The following is an 18,288-nucleotide window of genomic DNA, read 5'->3' as shown; positions in this document are numbered from 1 at the left end:
TACGTCATACCGGCCCAAACCGGACGGTACGGGCGTACCGTACCATACCGACACTGTGCTAATGTGACACCGGTACGGGATCCGATACCGAGACGGCGAACCTTGCTTAAAAAAATAAAAAAGAATCACAACTCTCAAAAATTCAAAACGTGGCTTACCTTAATAAAAAAACCTAGTAGCCTAAACCAATGACCATTGGATTACTCCCATGATCCCATCTCCTTTCAGACCTGCATTTCTAAAGTCTCAGATTTCCAACGTTCCAACTCCCATGTGCTAGGACAAAATCAAAGAGATGATGCCCATGATCAGACAACATGTTAGTCTAAAATCTAAACCTTTGTGCAAAAGAGAACCCATTACCCATGGACTTAAACCTTTATTAAAGAGAACCACCTCAGCTCTAATATTCGTAGGCCAGTTAACAAGCCGAGCCGAGCCCGAGGCTCGAGCTTGGCTCGTTTCATAGAATCTCGGGCTCGAGCTCGATATCGAGCTCTGTCTTGGGTTCAGGCTCGGGCTCGTTTGGCACAGCAAAAGCTCGGGCTTGAGTTCGTAAAACCCATTTCAATTACAAGCTCGAGCCCGAGCTCGAGCCCGAGGATGGGGATGGGGATGGGTCGGGCGAAAGAGAGGGTGGAGGGGTCGACGAGGTGGAGGAAGAGACGGGAGCAGGCGGCGGCGAGGGCGAGGAGGGAGGCATCGTCGATGAACTCGAAGTAGCAGGGCTGCAGAGGTTGAAGACGCAGGGGGCGAGGAGGTGGCGGGGTGGGCCTGGAGGGCAGAGGAGGTCGAGGCGGGCGAGGGAGGCAGTCAGTCCAGGGGGCGGAGGCGGGGCGGCGGAGAGGGTCCTGGGCCTAGGGGATCTGGAGGAGGTCGTCAAGGGAGGCGTGGAGGAGGTCGATCCGGGCAAGGCGGGGCGGCGGAGAGGGTCCTGGGCCTGGGGGATCTGGAGGAGGTCGTCGAGGGAGGCATGGAGGAGGTCGTCGAGGGAGGCGGGCTGAGATCCAGATCGGGGAGCCGAGGAAGGCGTGGAGGAGGTCGTCGACGACGTCGAGGGAGGCAGGCTGAGATCCAAGTCGGGGAGCCGAGGGAGGCGTGGAGGAGGTCGTCGACGACGTCGAGGGAGGCGGGCTGAGATCCAAGTCGGGGAGCGAGCCGAGGGAGGCGTAGAGGAGATCGTCGACAACATCGAGGGAGGCATGGAGGAGGTCGTCGAGGGAGACGGGCTAAGATCCAGGTCGAGGAGCCGGACTTTTGAAAGCAATTTTCAGACGAGAGGGGTGGCCGGGTGGGGTGGGGTGGGGTGGGGGGGTGTCCGGGGGAAGGGTCAAAAATGGTTAAGTCACAAGTTTTTTTTTTTTTTTTGGGTTGGGGGGGGGGGGGGGGTGGGGGGTTCCGGGGGAGGGTCAAAAATGGTTAAGTCATGAGTTGTGGGGGGGGAGGGTCACGAGCTTGTTTAGGCTCATGAGCTGCTCAGGTGCGAGCTCGGGCTTGAGCTCGAGTTTAAACAGGCTTCATTTTGGGCCCGGGCCCAAGCAGCTTGGCTCGTTAACAGGCCTAAATATTCGTGGGAAGCAATAAAGGCAATAAGCCAATAACTACTATGAAAAATATAGTTTTCAAAAACAACAGTCTTCTCCCCCTCCTCCGAGTTTCTTTCCATCAAAATAGTACATTATTATTGTCGCCAACAAAGTAATAGATTTACAATTAATGGTTTCTGCAGTCTTATTATTCTTGAAAACTAGAAGCTGCTTTCTACTTTCTTATATTGATTGTTTTGATGTTTCTCATAATGCTCTCTTATGATAAACATTTTGTTTTTGCTTTAGAGCAAGCCTAGTTTGGTAGCATCAGTTTGTGCAGGGTTAAAAGATGGGGCACAATCATGCTTGAAATTTTAAGTCATGCCTAAGATAATCCAGAGGCATTACCGACTCATTTGTTGTAATGCTTTTGCACATGCTTTTAAAATCATGTTAAGAAATATCATAGTTGAAAGTTACATGCATACATCCATAAGGTAGGTAGACTAAGTATTGGTTGATGAAGGTTTGGATAAAAATCTTTGTAAATCTTGCTTGCTGATGAGAATTATTTTCTTCTAAATTCACTCGTGTGTAATTATGACACGTCGAGGGGAGATCATTCTAAGGACAAAGATCGCTGCTGCCTGGTTTTTTTTCGCATCAAAGTGGCTTTTGAGTATCTGGATGAAAGCCACAAAGGACATGACAACACCTATTTAAAGGAACTCTACAGCTTGGACTCCCTAAAATATTTTGTAGCAAGAATTATTAGATTGATTTGCCGGTACATCCACCATTTAATCTCATCTTTTCCTAGGTTTTTTCAAACATATCATGGCATACCTTCTTAACTCTGGGATTGCATGTAGTTTCCACTTTCTCTTTGCAAATCTTACGATCTTAGATTGCATATAATTTTCCTAGGACTAGTTTTTTAAATTAATGGCTTGGCATATTCCATCCTGCTTTGCATCTTATGTCAAGCTTTCTGTTTATCCTGAACTAGCCAGTCAACACATGGAGCAAATCAGGGCCACATACTAGAGAAAACATTGAAAAGCATATCCCCAAAGTTAAGAAGTTATGGACCATTTACTAGCAGACGTATATAATGTTGACTATATATAATATAAGTGGCACCACTTGTTCTTGAGGTTGAATTGTTAACAAGTCCTTTAATTATGGATATACATACAAATGTACGTACATATGTATGTATGTATAAATATAATGTATATCTATGTATGCATATGTGGGTCTATGTGTGTGTGTGTGTGGATATATATATATATATATATATATATATATATATATATATATATGTATGTATGTATGTATGTATGTATGTATGTATGTATGTATGTATGTACGTATGTATGTATGTATGTATGTACGTACGTATGTATGTGACGATTGTGCAAAAATAATTGCTATTGCTTCTACTTATAAGCTCAAGTAGACATCCTCAAATTACAAGGTTCAATTTGCTACTCTAAAACTTGAATTCTATGTACATATGCATGTATGTATATGCATTTTAATATTTTCAAGCTGATGCAGGTTTTGACAAACAACAAAAATATTACAAAGCCCCAACAAAATTTCTTAGTGTGCTCTGGTTCATTCTCAAGTTGAGAAAATATTTAAGACAAATGAAAACACCACGTGGTGGGCAGCAATGGAACTGAAACTACGCACTTGAAATTATTACAATTGAGATTGCAGATTTTTGGAACTAAGGGATGTGAAACCTGTGCTGGCACCACTTGTACGAGTTCCATTGATGGGAATGGGCAAACATCGGATACTTTTATGAAATAATGGAAAGGGGAAACAACATTAAAGCAGCTATTTAAGAATAAAATGATGAAATATGTTAAATTTAAGAAAAAATGTCGACGTACTTCAGAAAGTACATACCATGATGCATATCTTGACTCATCTCTTAGGTTTGAGTGGAATATATGATATGAAGAAAAATATGTTAAAAAGTCACAAACTACAGCCCATGGTGAGTCTGGAAGAATGAATTCATTGCATGATTTCAACAAAAGTTGATCTTATTCAACATTCTTCTGTTGAAACATATGACGATACATGAAAGTTCTCAAAGGTTTATAAAGTTGTTTTCCACAATCACATTTACAGACAAGAAAGACTTTGCACCATATTTTGCTTGTATCTACAAAAAAAAATTCTTCAACTACCAGCATAATATCTAATGGGCATAAAAAAGTGCTCCATCGGATAGTACTACTACCATGAATACCCTATAATTTATTTAGAGATACCCAAGGTGCAACCTTGTTCTTGCATTAGTTTCCTCAATTAAGTATCATGCTTATAGTTAAAATTACTGAATAAAGGAACTCGAGCTATCCGAGTTTTCAAGGGCATGCAAAAGACACAAACCCAAGATATAAAGATCCAACAGCTGATTAACATATAGAAAAGAAAATTCATCCTAATTTAGAGCCACTATACCTTCATTGCACAGTCAACCCTTGTCATGATAACAATCCCAGGATGTGGTGCATCTGGCCCATTGAAAAGCCTCGCAACCTTCTCATAGTGTGACTGTATGATTGTTGCTCAAGAAAGACCAAAAGTTAGCATCTGAAGAATTCCAGGAAAGTATCCTCAAATGTTAGGCTCATATACCTTATAATTTCTACAGGCAGGACACCTGCAGAATAAAACATCATACAGAATTAGCATATACAAATAGAAAAGAGGCGCAATGACAAAATTATGAGATTACACATATAAGATGGCAACTTGTCAATTGGAAAAAGTATAAAAGAAGAAAGTTCTAAACAAGCAACCTTTATGGGAAAAACACAATAGTAAAATAATAAAATAAAATATTTAACATCAAATATAAATATTTGCTGCTTGACATTCAACATAAAATTTAAAGCAAATTTGATTGTCTTACTTCCAGCATTCAAAACATTTATATGTAATATATTTTCCCTACTCCAAAGATAAGCTTAACCTTTAGCAAACCAAAAAGTGCGATGAGTGACCTCTATTCATGTAAATCTAACGGAGAAAGAAAAATTAAAAAATAATTCAATTTCTGATTATTATATTTTCAAATATTTTACTTTGATAATTTTAAAAGTGTTTCAATAAACCTGATTTAAGTAGAATTGATATGCAACAGTCCCACTATAGAATAGCTTTTGTTGGACAAGGCATAAAGTCATTAGGATTTGAATTTTGGCTGTTTTAGGTGTTTTTGCACATAGGGATCTGTTGAGGGAAATACAGGTCACCCCAAAATACCTGATCAGACGACCGACCTCAAACGCCCGACCCCGGATAACCAACCTCGGACGCCCGACCTCGGACGACCGACTTGATGCCCGACCACGGATGACCTGGCGCCAGACTAGGCGCCCGACCCTAAACTCTCAACCTCGGAAAGCCCGACCTAGAAAACGCCCGACCTGAGAAGGCATCCAATCTCTAGAAGTCAGACCTCACCAACTGCCCGCCACTGTCACGTCCTCCTACGGCCCAGTTCGGAACCACGCCTTGGGCGGCTTACGTAACAATTAATGCGTATGGTCTCTGCAGACCTCCGGCTTACGCAACAATTAATGCGTATGGTCTCTGCAAACCTCCGGCTTACGCAACAATTAATGCGCATGGTCTCTGCAGACCTCCGGCTTACTCAACAATTAACGCGTATGGCTCCTGTTGTCTACGGATCTCTAATCCTCCACGGCAAATCAGCTCGGCTGCGAGCAATCAGCTATGACAACTCCATGATTCCGACCTCATCCTCTACGGCAAAACATTAATTCCCGTGATCGTGCATCAATCTATGTGACGTGCTCGGCCGTACAGCAACCTGATCCCGTCGTGTCACAGGTAACTCAGCACCTCACTATAAAAGAGGAATACCTCTACCATAAAGGAGAGAGACTGAAACTCTGAAAGAATTGTTCCTGCTCATATTCTCCCTCTGACTTAAGCATCGGAGGGTCGGCGCCGGAAACCTCAGGCCACCGGCTTCCTCTTGCAGGTCTCCCGGAGGACGCCGCCCGCCGACGGACCGCCGCCACCCGCAGCCCATCGACCCCACCGGAGCTCCTCCTTCTCAGCCGACGGCCGCCCCCGGGTCCAGTTTCCAGCAACAGTTGGCGCTAGAGGAAGAGCCCGAGTTGCAGCCATGAAGTTGAGAAGTAAAGGAGCTTCTAACACCTCCCGGCGTCTCCCACCAAGTCCTGAACACTCTGTCCAGAATTCACCGTCTCCGACTGATCCAGTTCCTCAAGTCCAGCCGGAACAGTTCAACACCCTGGTGCAGCAGGTTCAAGCCTTGGCCGTAGCCATCCAAGGCTTGCAGCGTGGGGAAGCCTTACCTGTGCCGCCCCCGCAGGCCCGGGTCCAGCCAGCGCTCCCTCAGAACGGACCAGTACCCCAGAGCCAGAATCTCCGTGGCTCCTCGAGGGCCAATAATGAAGAGCAATGCTATCGCCAAGACCCGGCCCGAGCCTCTCTCCGGAGGGAGTTGCCGGGGAGAAGCATAGACCGAAGGCCGCAACTTTCGGAGGCTGAGTCGGCCCCGGACCGCCACGAGCCGGAACAGACTACCGTGACAATCCCCCAGGCTGGGGAGCTCGACAGGAAAGTCGAGAACCTCGAGCGCCAAGTCGAGGCGCTTCATAGCAGGAAGGCAAGGCGCGAAGGGGACTTTGAATTCACTACCAAGTCCCCCTTCTCTCGCCAGATCGAGGACGAGCCAGTCCCACCGAGGTTCAAGATGCCCTAAGTGGAGCCCTACAGCGGAACCACCGACCTCCTCGACCATTTGGAGAGTTACCGAGCTCTCATGGAACTGCAAGGATCCTCGGAGGCCGTGCTCTGCAAGGCCTTCCCAGCGACCCTCCGAGGGACAGCTCGGCTTTGGTTTTCCGGACTAAAGCCGAGCACGGTATCCTCTTTCGAGCAGCTCGGCAGGCAGTTCGCCACCAACTTCGCTGCCAGCCGGCGCCAGCGGCGAACATCGGACTTCCTCCTGGATATCAAGCAGAAGGAGGAGAAATCTCTCAGGGGGTATCTCGACCGCTTCACCACCACAACATGGGAGGTCCGCGAGCTCGACCAGTCGATAGCCATGTCAGCACTAAAGACTAGGGCTCGCTCCTACAGATTTCTCTTCTCCATTAAAAAGAGCTTCCCCGCCGACTTTACCGAAATGCTGGCCCGAGCCCGGAAATATGCAAAGGCTGAGAAAGCTATCGCCTACAGGCGGGGTGCGACCGAGCTGGCTTCAAAGAAGCAGAAGAAGCGCCGCGAGGAGCGCGGCCGCCAGAGAAGCCGATCCCCCCGCCGTGAGAAGAATCTTCCCCGACTGAGGAGTCCGCCCCGACAGCGGGGGCAGCTTCGACCAAGGTCTCCACCTCGGCCGAGGTCCCCGCTACGACCTCAGATGCATTCGGGGAAGTACGAGAACTACACACCCATCAACGCACCTCGGACCGAAATTCTGATGGAGATTGAAGGTCGGGACTTTTTCCGACCTCCGCCTCCGATGCGGGATATAGGAGTCCCGCGCAACCCCGGAAAGTATTGCCGCTTCCACCGAGACCACGGGCACGGCATGGAGGATTGCTTCCAGCTCCGAGACAAAATCGAGGCGCTTATCCGGCGCGGGGTACTCAATCGATTTGTAAGGAACCGACATGAGGAAAGGAGGCCAGTAGAAGACGCCGTGCCGCCCGAAAATCCAAATGACAACAGGCCCATTGCCGGCATCATCAATGTCGTGGGAGGAAGAAGCCCGGCTGAAGACTTAGCCGAGGGAAGGACCTCTCCAAAGCGCCCGCGCACCTCCGAAGCTATCTCATTTTCAAAGGAGGACTTAGGAGGAGTTGAGACTCCTCACGATGACGCTGTGGTCATATCCATGGTTGCAAACAAGTTTCATGTAAAGCGGGTCTTAGTTGATAATGGAAGCTCGGCGAATATTTTGTATTATCAAGCCTACCAAAAAATGGGTTTAGCGGAAAGCCAGCTTCGGAAAATAAATGCCCCGTTGGTCGGATTCACCGGGGACTCGATCCCAGTTGAGGGTGAGGTCAGCCTTCTAGTCACGGTTGGTCTCGCCCCCCGAGAAAGTACTGTGAGGACGGACTTTCTCGTGGTCCGCCTGTCTTCGGCCTACAATGCTATCCTCGGACGACCAGGGCTAAATGCCCTTCGAGCCATAGTCTCAACCTACCACCTGCTCCTGCGGTTCCCTACCAACCAAGGAGTCGGCGAGGTCCGCGGAGATCAGATGATGGCCAAGCGGTGCTACATGGCGACCTACAAAGCAAAGCGATCGGCCGAAGCACCGAGCCGGCGGGAGCTACTGGCCAAGGCGTCGACCCAAGCAACGGACCACATGCTGCCCATCGAAACCTTGGACGTACGAGACGACCCTTGGAAGGAACGGGTAGAGCCTGGTGAGCTTCTTACCCAAAGCCCTTTACTAGAAAGTTCCCCAGAACTAACCGTACAGGTTGGCTCCGGCCTAAGTCCCTGCGAAAGAGAGCGTCTGACCGAATTCCTTCGAGCCAACATGGACGTCTTTGTTTGGTCGCCCGCTTACATGCCGGGAATCGACCCCAAGGTCATGGTCCACCGGCTCCAGGTAAAATCAACCAGCAGACCCGTGAGGCAAAAGAAGCGAAGCTCCGCCCTGGAACGACAGCGAGCAGCGGCCGAGGAAGTGGACAGACTCCTCGAGGCCGGCTTCATCCGGAAGGTCTCCTATCCGGATTGGCTCGCCAACGTGGTCCTCGTGAAGAAAGCTAATGAAAAGTGGCGTATGTGCGTGGACTACACTGACCTGAACAAGGCCTGCCCGAAGGATAGTTTCTCCCTCCCCAGCATCGACCAGCTCGTGGATTCCACTTCAAGGCATCAACTGCTAACTTTCATGGACGCCTTCTCGGGGTATAATCAAATCCGAATGGCACCCGAAGATGAGGAGAAAACGGCTTTCATCACCGACAAGGGCACTTATTGTTATAAGGTGATGCCATTCGAGTTGAAGAATGCGGGAGGTACATACCAAAGGCTGGTCAGCCAAATCTTCAAAGACCAGATAGGCCGAAATATGGAAGTCTATGTGGATGACATGCTGGTGAAGAGCCGGACGGCAGAGCACCATGTGGCTGACCTTAATGAAGCCTTCTCCAAGCTCAGAAAGTACCAAGTGAAGCTTAATCCCGCAAAGTGCGCATTTGGAGTCACCTCGGACAAATTCCTGGGCTTCGTAGTGACCCAGCGCGGAGTTGAAGCCAATCCCGAGAAGATCCAAGCGCTGCGGGACATGGTGCCACCAAAGACGGTCAAGGAGGTACAACGACTTACTGGGCGGGTCGCGGCTCTGGGGAGATTTGTCTCCAGATCGGCCGAGCGGTGCCTCCCATTCTTCAAAATCCTCAAGCGACCGAAAGATTTCTTGTGGTCGGATGAATGCCAACAAGCTTTTGAGGAGCTCAAGCGCCTTTTCGCCTCCCCTCCGCTACTTACCAAACCTCAGCAAGGCGAAGCTCTTTACCTGTACCTGGCCGTCTCCCCGATTGCAGTAAGCTCAGTCCTAGTCCGGGAGGAGGACAGGCTCCAAAAGCCTATCTACTATACCAGTCGGGTCCTCAGGGATGCTGAGACCCGATATTCTAAGTTGGAGAAAACAATCTTCGCCTTGATCACTTCGGCTCGGAGACTCCGATCCTACTTTCAGGCCCACACCGTGGCCGTACTGACCGACCAGCCTATCAAACAAATCTTGCAGAGGTCGGACCGCGCCGGAAGGATCGCCAAATGGGCAGTCGAGCTCGGAGAGTTCGACCTCGAATACCGCCCGAGGCCGGCAATCAAAGCACAGACACTCGCCGATTTCATTGTGGAGTGCACTTTGCCGGACGACCCCGAGCACCCATCCATGCCAACAAAGGAGACCCCGAGACAGCCATGGGTCCTATATGTGGACGGCTCCTCGACCTCGGGGGGTAGTGGGGCCGATCTCATCCTTCCAAGCCCAGATGGGGTGGTGGCAGAGCAAGCCCTACGCCTTGAGTTCCCGGCCTCAAACAATGAGGCAGAGTATGAAGCGCTCATTGCTGGGCTCAAATTGGCAAAGGAGCTGAAAGCCGGGAACCTAAAGGTCTTCAGTGACTCCCAACTGGTCGTGAGCCAGGTTTCGGGAGACTTTGAAGCAAAGGAGCCGTCGATGCAGAAATATCTCCAAAAGGTGCGAGACCTCACGTCCGCCCTAGGCTCCTTCAACATTCACCATATCCCCAGGATCGAAAATCTCAGAGCCGATCAGCTGTCGAAGCTGGCAACCTCCCGCATGAGCAAGCTCCCCAAGGCGACAGCGCTCGAATATCTCCAAACACCCAGCATAGAGGAACCTGAGCCGGCCATGTGCATAGACACCGAGCCGAGCTGAATAGACGAGCTCGTCGGCTACCTACAAAGTGAAACCCTCCCCAATGATGGGCTCGAGGTTCGCCGAATCAGGCGTCTAGCCTCCCGATTCATATTATATAAAGGTAAGCTCTACCGGAAATCCTTCACCTCCCCTCTCCTCAGATGTCTCCTTCCGTCAGAAGCGGACTATGCTATGCGAGAGGTCCATGAAGGGATATGCGGGAATCATCTGGGAGGCCGAGCACTGGCTCATAAAATTTTGCGCCAAGGGTACTTTTGGCCCACTCTCCAAAAAGACGCGACGGACTTTGTCCGAAGGTGCGACCGGTGCCAGCGGAACGCCAATATCCAGCGCCGACCCTCGACCCCGCTGACCTCGATTATCGCCTCCTGGCCATTCGCCCAATAGGGGATTGACATCCTGGGGCCCTTTCCCCTAGCTACCGGGCAAAAGAAGTTTCTGATCGTCTCCATCGACTATTTCACCAAATGGGTCGAAGCTGAGCCTGTAGCTCGGATCACCGAGCAGAGGATGCGGGACTTCGTTTGGAAGTCGATAATCTGCAGATTCGGGCTCCCCCGCATCCTTATATCTGACAACAGCCGTCAGTTTGACAACATCCGTTTTTGAGAGTTCTGCTCCGAGCTCGGCATCGACCACCGTTTCACCTCGGTCGCCCATCCCCAAACGAATGGAGAAACTGAGGTAACAAATCGCACCATTCTGCAGGGGCTCAAGGCCAGGCTCGATCGGTCCAAAGGACAGTGGGTCGAAGATTTGTACAACGTCCTCTGGGCTTACCGAACTACATTCCGATTACCCACTGGCGAGACCCCCTTCAAACTGGCATATGGGAAGGAGGTTGTTATCCCGCTGGAAATTGGTCTCCCCTCCTCGAGAGTGGAGCACTACGATGCCAACTCCAACTCTTCTCGGCTCAGGAATAACTTAGACCTCGTTGAAGAAACACGAGAAGTCGCCCGAGTCCGCATAGCAAGGTACCAGCAAAAACGGCCCAGTACTACAACTCTAGAGTCAAGCCCAAGTTTTTCAAAGTAAGGGACCTCGTCCTCAGGAGAGCCGAAGCTTTTCAGCCCACCGAGCAAGGAAAGCTCGCCCCAAACTGGAAAGGACCGTACCGAATCGCCCGAGTACAACGGCCCGGAGCGTACAAGTTGGAGTCTCTCAAAGGGACCCCCATCCCACGGAGTTGGAACTCCGAAAACCTCCGGATGTACTACCAATAGGACCTCTAAGGGTCTCCAACACCCGGAAACACGACTTTCGCGCCCCTCCTCTCTGTGCTGATCTATTTGTAGTTCCCTTTTTATTACTCTACACTTTTCCTGACGATAAAATATTTGTGGACTCCAGGAAACCTGACTAAATTCGGATGCCCGACCAAGTTCGGACGCCCCAGTTGAGGGGTTAACACCATGCTACGTCAACGTCAAGCTCGGCCTCGATCTCCCTAAAAAATGTCGACCAAGGTCGGGATGCCCCGTGTGTCGACCGTAGAGTCCCAAACTCCCTCGACCTCGGAAAGCGTCACCAGGTCGACAGCGAGCCCAAGCTCCCTCGACCTCGTGCTCGATACCTCGACCAAGGTCGGAATGCCCCGTGTGTCGACCGTAGAGTCCCAAACTTTCTTGACCTCGGGAAGCGTCACCAGGTCGACAGCGAGCCCAAGCTCCCTCGACCTCATGCTCGATACCTCGACCAAGGTCGGGATGCCCCGTGTGTCGACCGTAGAGTCCCAAACTCCCTCGACCTCGGAAAGCGTCACCAGATCGACAGCGAGCCCAAGCTCCCTCGACTTCGTGCTCAATACCTCGACCAAGATCGAGATGCCCCGTGTGTCGACTGTAGAGTTCCAAACTCCCTCGACCTCGAAAAGCGTCACCAGGTCGACAGCGAGCCTGAGCTCCCCCGACCTTGAGCTCCATTCCTCCACTAAGGTCGAGATGCCCCGTATGCCGACCGTAGAGTCTCAAACTCCCTCGGCCTCGGGAAGAAATATGGGGGAGTACTTACGCAGTCCCTTACGGCGCCCGATGGCTACAGCAAAGCAGTATCTATGCGGCCGCCCAAGGACTCCAATGATAAAGCCATATCTTCGCAAACCGTCTGACTTGCCGACGTGCCCCAGGTAGACATTACCTCGAAGGGAAGGCGCCATTCCCCTCTGCTCGGCCAGTGCGAGGAATACTGCCGCATGAGGATTACGCCAAGGCGCCACCCCCGCGATGGGTCACACCATTCACGGAAGCAAACGGCTAGCCAAGGGACATCCCTAAAGGCCGACCACAGAGTGGAGTCACTCCCCTCAAACTAAGATGGTCAACTCCAATGAAGTAGGAGGTACGATTCAACTCAGTATCTAGATCGCTATCTCTGTTTATTTATACTACATAACAATCGACAAAATCCCGACCAAGCTCGGAACCAGAAAGCATGAAAATTCAACCTTGGCCTCACGGGACCTCCTCGAAGCCCGACTTTGAAGCTTCGGCAGGCTTATCCCGAAAGCTAAGCCTAAGGACTCGACTAAATCCCTTAGGAAGAAGATTTAAACGCTTAGCGAAACTCCTTTGAAAGCTGAGCTAAGTGCTTTGGCGATCCGGAAGCTGAGCCCGAAGGCTTAGCAGATCCCCCCTCGAAGGAAAACTAAGGGGCCTAGCGGGACCCCCTCAATATCCAAGCTCAAAGACTTAGCAAATTTCCCTAAAAGTCTAAGCTTGAAGCCTAAAATCTTTACTAAAGCCAAGCCTGACAACTCGGCAAGAGTGATTGGGACCTAAGTCTATCAGCTGGGCTCGAGCACTTAGGAGGATTCGTCAGGAATAATTTAGTTCTGACAACCAAGGTATAAACCCCCTTACTACATGGAAGGAAGAGAAAGATAGACATGAAGTTGCAAAAAGAAATTCCTTCATTAATAAAGGCTTAAAGGCCGAATACAAGATTATGGTCCGGTCATATTCAAAGGCCGAACCAGTTTACAAAAAGAAAGCAGAAGGAAAAGCTATGTCCTAGGAGGCGGCGGCTCCTTTCGCGTCGGCCTCGGGATCATCTACAATAATGATTCGAGGGTCTTCGGCGGGCGTCAGCTCGGGGCCCCCCGCGGCGACCCCGGTTGAGGGCTCGCCAGCGGCCTCATGGACCTCCCCCGGAAGAACCTCTAAGGTCGCCTGCTCGGTTGCGTCAGCTCCGGCCTCGGCGGCCTCAGGCTCGGAGACTTGTCCCCCGACCTCGGCTTCGGCGGCTTCCCCCTCGTCCTCTAATTCGGAGGGCAGATCGAACTCATCGCCGAATCCTTTTCTTGGCCGGATCCCTGACAGATCGTACTGGGGGCAGTAACGGGCCATCTGTCTTCAAAAATTTTCGAAGCCCCGGAGGAACCCGTCCACGGTCTCCTCCTCCAACATGTCGCGGAACTCCTCCGACTCTTTAAAGAGTTCCACAGCATTTTCGGCCCGTTCGAGCACCCTCTTCTCTCAGGCCTCGAGTTGCTCGACTTTAAGGCGAAGAACCCCGCCCTCGTACTTGTACCCGGCGGCTTCGGAGCGAGCCTCAGCGAGACGTGCCTTGGAGGCGCGCAACTCCGACCTTGCCAAAGCATGCGCACCCCGCTCCTCCTCGAGCTCGTCAGCCATCGCCCGCCGCCCGGCTTCAGTGGCCTCTCGCCACGCCACAGCTTCCGCCAGCGCGGCCTCAAGCTCGGCAATCCTTTTCTTGGCCGGCTCTAGTTGCCTGTAGAGTCGCCGAGACTCCTCCTGGCATTCCGAGGCGATGAATACCAGGGTATCAACTTCGTGGATATGCTGCAGGAAAAGCAACTATAAGTAAAAGCGAAAGAAACACTGACAGTTAAGGGTAAAATGAGAAGATGACTTACCCGAGCTGTGTTGCAATACGTCTGGTCGACGATTTCCTCCAGCGTGAAAGTCCGGAATTCAGCCCGGTCAGCTGGAAGCATGGCGCGGCAGAATACCTCACGCGCGACATCGCTATCTCGGAAAGCCGGGCTCCCCTCGGATATTGGGGATTCCGGCTCGGCCGACTCCCTCCTGTCGGCCCCCGAAGAGCTCGGCCCAGCCGAGCTCGCAACAACGGGGCGGGATGCACTCGGGACCCCGGGGCCCCTGCTCGGCTCGGGCCCCGAGCGTCGCAAGCGGATGACCGGCCTACCCGCCCGCTGAGAAACGGGGGCAGAACAGGTTGGGGACGCCGAGCCAGACGCCCCCGCAGATCCCGAGCTCGCATGCTCGGCGACTGGAACTTGCCCACGGGCAACCGCCGAGACTCCGGCCTCAGAACCCCTCACCTCGGCAGGGGCAGAAGTAGAGGCCGACTTGGACTTCTTCCGGGGCTTGGGAATAGCCCCGCCGGCTTCAGCTTTCCGCTTCTTCAGCCGAGAAAATAGGGATGTGTTGCTGGTCGGCATGTGGGGAATGTCTGAAGTAAAGAAATTCTTCTAAGCGTCAACCCAACATCGAAAGAACAAAGGGAAGAAACAAATAAGGTAAAAACTAAAGAATGAAGGAGCAGCACAACTGCCCTTACCCTCGGGGCGCGCCGAGCTCAGGCCACCTCTACCAGAGCTTCCTCGGTCAGAAGCTCGGTCAAGAGGATGTCCCTTCCAAGGCTTCGCAGGGCATCAAAAGCCCTCTGCTTGTCCACCAAAAGATTGTTGAGCCTATTTAGGGCCTTTAGCCCGGGATGCCCCCATCTTGGATCAAACCCCCACGAGAGCTCGGAAGAAAGAAAGAAAAATCTCCCCTTCCACTCATGAATTGAGGAAGGGGCACCTCGGAAGAGCGACATACCGCTCCTCCAGGCAAAATACAACCATTCTACGTCCGTCGGGTTCGTTTTTAACATGAAACACCGGCGGAAGACGTTCACCGAGGTCGGGATCCCGTGCGCCAGGCAGAGGGATACAAATCCGACGATAGTCCTCCATGAGTTTGGAGTGAGCTGCGCCGGAATGAGCTGGTACTCCACCAGCAGGTCATTCACAAACTCATGAAGCGGGAACCGCAGGCCGGCCCAGAGCGTATCAATATACGCCCCGATCCGACCTGGCGGAGGCCTAGTCATCCGGCCTTCCGACCCTGCGAGTTCAAGACGGAACCCAGGTCGGAAGAAGAACCGGGAATGAACTAGCTCCAGTTCCTCCTCGGTTAGGGAAGACCCGACTTCACCGGGACCGAGACCCATCCCGAAAGAAAGAAGAAGGAAGAAAGGAGCAAAGAACGAAAACAAAGAAAGGAGAGGAGACAGGAATTCAAAGAAAAATCCCTCCAAGCTAATGTGGGAAGACGACCTGCTAGCGGGTCACCGGGAGTTGTCTCTGGTCACCACCGGAAATCGCCTCCAAATATCGCCGGGAAGACTCAGTCGCAGTTGAGAGAGAAAACGGCAGTAAAAACAAACAAACAAGCAGGACCTTTTTAGGGCTAAGTCGGGGGGTTTATATAGACCTCCCCAACGGTCCAGATCAGCGGGGCTGAATCCCGCCTTTCGTCCAGATCGCGCCGCGTATCAACTCCGGAAGCCAGAGCAGCGCATTTATTCCGAACAGACGCCTCGGATACGGGATCAAGGCGTCGTCCCATCGGATCTCGGAGCCCCATCATAAGCCCGCTATTCGAAGCAACCTTGAGGGACGAAAGGGCATCGTTTCCCCTCTCCTCATTAAAGGCGCCCCAAAGCGCGCGGAGCGTCGGCGTAATTTAAACTTCCATAACCCCCACCACTGCGATAAAAGCAATTACTTCCCACGTCCTAGCTTGCTAGCAGCTCGGACTCGGAAGTCGGGAGGTAGTGTTAAGGGAAATACAGGTCACCCCAAAATATCTGATCAGACGACCGACCTCAAACGCCCGACCCCGGATAACCAACCTCGGACGACCGACTTGGTGCCCGACCACGGATGACCTGGCGCCCGACCCTGAACTCTCAACCTCGGAAAGCCCGATCTAGAAAACGCCCGACCTGAGAAGGCATCCAATCTCTAGAAGTCAGACCTCACCAACTGCCCGCCACTGTTACGTCCTCCTACGGCCCAGTTCGGAACCACGCCTTGGGCGGCTTATGCAACAATTAATGCGTATGGTCTCTGCAGACCTCCGGGTTACGCAACAATTAATGCGTATGGTCTCTGCAAACCTCCAGCTTACGCAACAATTAATGCGCATGGTCTCTGCATACCTCCGGCTTACTCAACAATTAACGCGTATGGCTCCTGTCGTCTACGGATCTCCAATCCTCCACAGCAAATCAGCTTGGCTGCGGGCAATCAGCTATGACAACTCCATGATTCCGACCTCATCCTCTACGGCAAAACATTAATTCCCGTGATCGTGCATCAATCTATGTGACGTGCTCGACCGTACAGCAACCTGGTCCCGTCGCGTCACAGGTAACTTAGCACCTCACTATAAAAGAGGAATATCTCTACCATAAAGGAGAGAGACTGAAACTCTGAAAGAATTGTTCCTGCTCATATTCTCCCTCTGACTTAAGCATCGGAGGGTCGGCGCCGGAAACCCCCGGCCACCGGCTTCCTCTTGCAGGTCTCCCGGAGGACGCTGCCCGCCGACGGACCGCCGCCACCCGCAGCCCATCGACCCCACCGGAGCTCCTCCTTCTCAGCCGACGGCCGCCCCCGGGTCCAGTTTCCAGCAACATGTTCTATTGTATTCTGAATTAATTTTGCATTATAAGAAGGTTTTTGGTTCCATAAGATGATTGATTACTTGGTTATTCTAATTAACTTGTAGAACAAATTATGAAAAAGCTATGAAAGGGCCCTATGGCTGGCCATTAGAAGGCAATTTATGCTGGGTTTTTTCTTAGGAAATGAATTGAAGATTTGAGTCCAGGTTTAGCCCTCTCGTTTCCTCCTAATCTCTCTTAGTTGCTCTAAATCACTGCTCAAATATCTTTCTTCTATCCCTTAATTTCTTGTATATGCTACTCCTTTACCGTTGTACTACTTTCTTATCTCCTTTGCTGCTGTGTTATTTTCTTATCTCAAACTTATCTTATGATGTGCTATTCTCTTAACCTCGTTCTATTTTTGTACATAGCACACATCAAATTACTCCATCTTAGCGACCTAAAATATTTTACAAGTCAACTAACTATTCACACCAATCACCCAATTAACCCAACATTTATTCGGCAGAATGAACTTTCCCTAGTTTATTTTAGAAGTTAGAAGGACGAAAGAAACTTAATCCCTAAATTATACAAAAGTAGCTCAATTTCCAGAAATAATATTAATCAGATAATACAATAAATATTTAAAATATTCCAATAATAGTCTGAATTAGTTTTTTTTAAAGGTTTAAAACATGCTATACTCTTATAAAAGTATGAATTTTGACATTGTTGACTTTGAGAATAAGGAGTAAAGACTGTATGTAGGAACAGACACATTCATGCTATCCTCCAAGCCAACATGTGAGATAAAATCCAATTTAGCAAGGCAAAGGTGAGATATAACGTGCTTAAGTTAATTATGAGTTGATTACTTTTAGGTCCTTTAGAATTTAGACTTAATTAAATTATCCCCAATTGTAAGATATTTAGCAGCCACATGTATCTGCACGTGCCTTATAACCACTTTCTAAAAGGAGCTTTTAAGAATATCTATGCAAAATCAAATCAAATTACAAAATTAGAGAGTTTAAGATCTCAGATTGCAGTTTTCACATGATAACACTAGATTCTCCTTTTATTGTCAAGCTGCATCTCCATTACACATCAATCATGTAAGTCTTTTAAATTCTAATAGATTGGCTGTTGTTAACATTTAAGGATGCTTTAATGTTATTCCCTCAGAACCCAATCTCTCCATTGAGCATGATGACTAGAAAAGTTCATGAATACTAATCATATGAATAAACCTGTCATTACCTGAAAGTTTATTTTCATCAAAGGTGAATTTCAAGTTGGTTCCTAGAATCTTATCAAAACTAGCCCCTGCCCGTTTGTTTCCCACTGATCTCAAATTCACTACAAACTCTAACATGCCATCATTCTATCAAAGAATCTGTGCATTTAGTCCTATGTGTAGAGCAACCAGTCACTCATAATTGAATCATCACGGGATAGAAATCCAAAATTTGCTTCTCAGACACTAAAGCCAGACAACCCATCGCAAATTTCTAGTCCTAAATACCACAAGTAATTCAGATCGGAAGTCCAAATCAAATGACAACTGATTAAGATGCCGAATCCCCCGTATAAGGCAATCAGTTGACCAGACAAAAAAAAAAGTATGAAGGGATTGACAACAGT

The 18,288-nt window shown here is 50.1% G+C and overlaps 1 protein-coding gene across 3 annotated transcripts in view; it reads right to left on the bottom strand.

Annotated features, from left to right (window-relative positions):
* The window catches only part of LOC103705606 (sulfhydryl oxidase 1-like), a 30,016-nt gene that overhangs the window by 10,897 nt on the left and 831 nt on the right, over window positions 1-18,288 (bottom strand). For all 3 annotated transcript variants that reach the window (XR_005511565.1, XM_008789385.4, XM_008789386.3), the window contains exons 2-3: window positions 4,194-4,218; window positions 4,017-4,109 (exon numbers count right to left, since the gene is read on the bottom strand). Coding sequence is in view for 2 of the 3 variants with exons in the window: in XM_008789385.4 (XP_008787607.2) it covers window positions 4,017-4,109; window positions 4,194-4,218 (118 nt within the window). In the remaining variant the exon portion in view is untranslated. The remainder of the gene's footprint in view (window positions 1-4,016; window positions 4,110-4,193; window positions 4,219-18,288) is intronic.

This window comes from Phoenix dactylifera, chromosome 4 (assembly GCF_009389715.1).
Source record: "Phoenix dactylifera cultivar Barhee BC4 chromosome 4, palm_55x_up_171113_PBpolish2nd_filt_p, whole genome shotgun sequence".
Taxonomy (NCBI): domain Eukaryota; kingdom Viridiplantae; phylum Streptophyta; class Magnoliopsida; order Arecales; family Arecaceae; genus Phoenix; species Phoenix dactylifera.
Note: the sequence above shows the minus strand (reverse complement) of the source record. Positions and strands in the feature narration are given on the sequence as shown.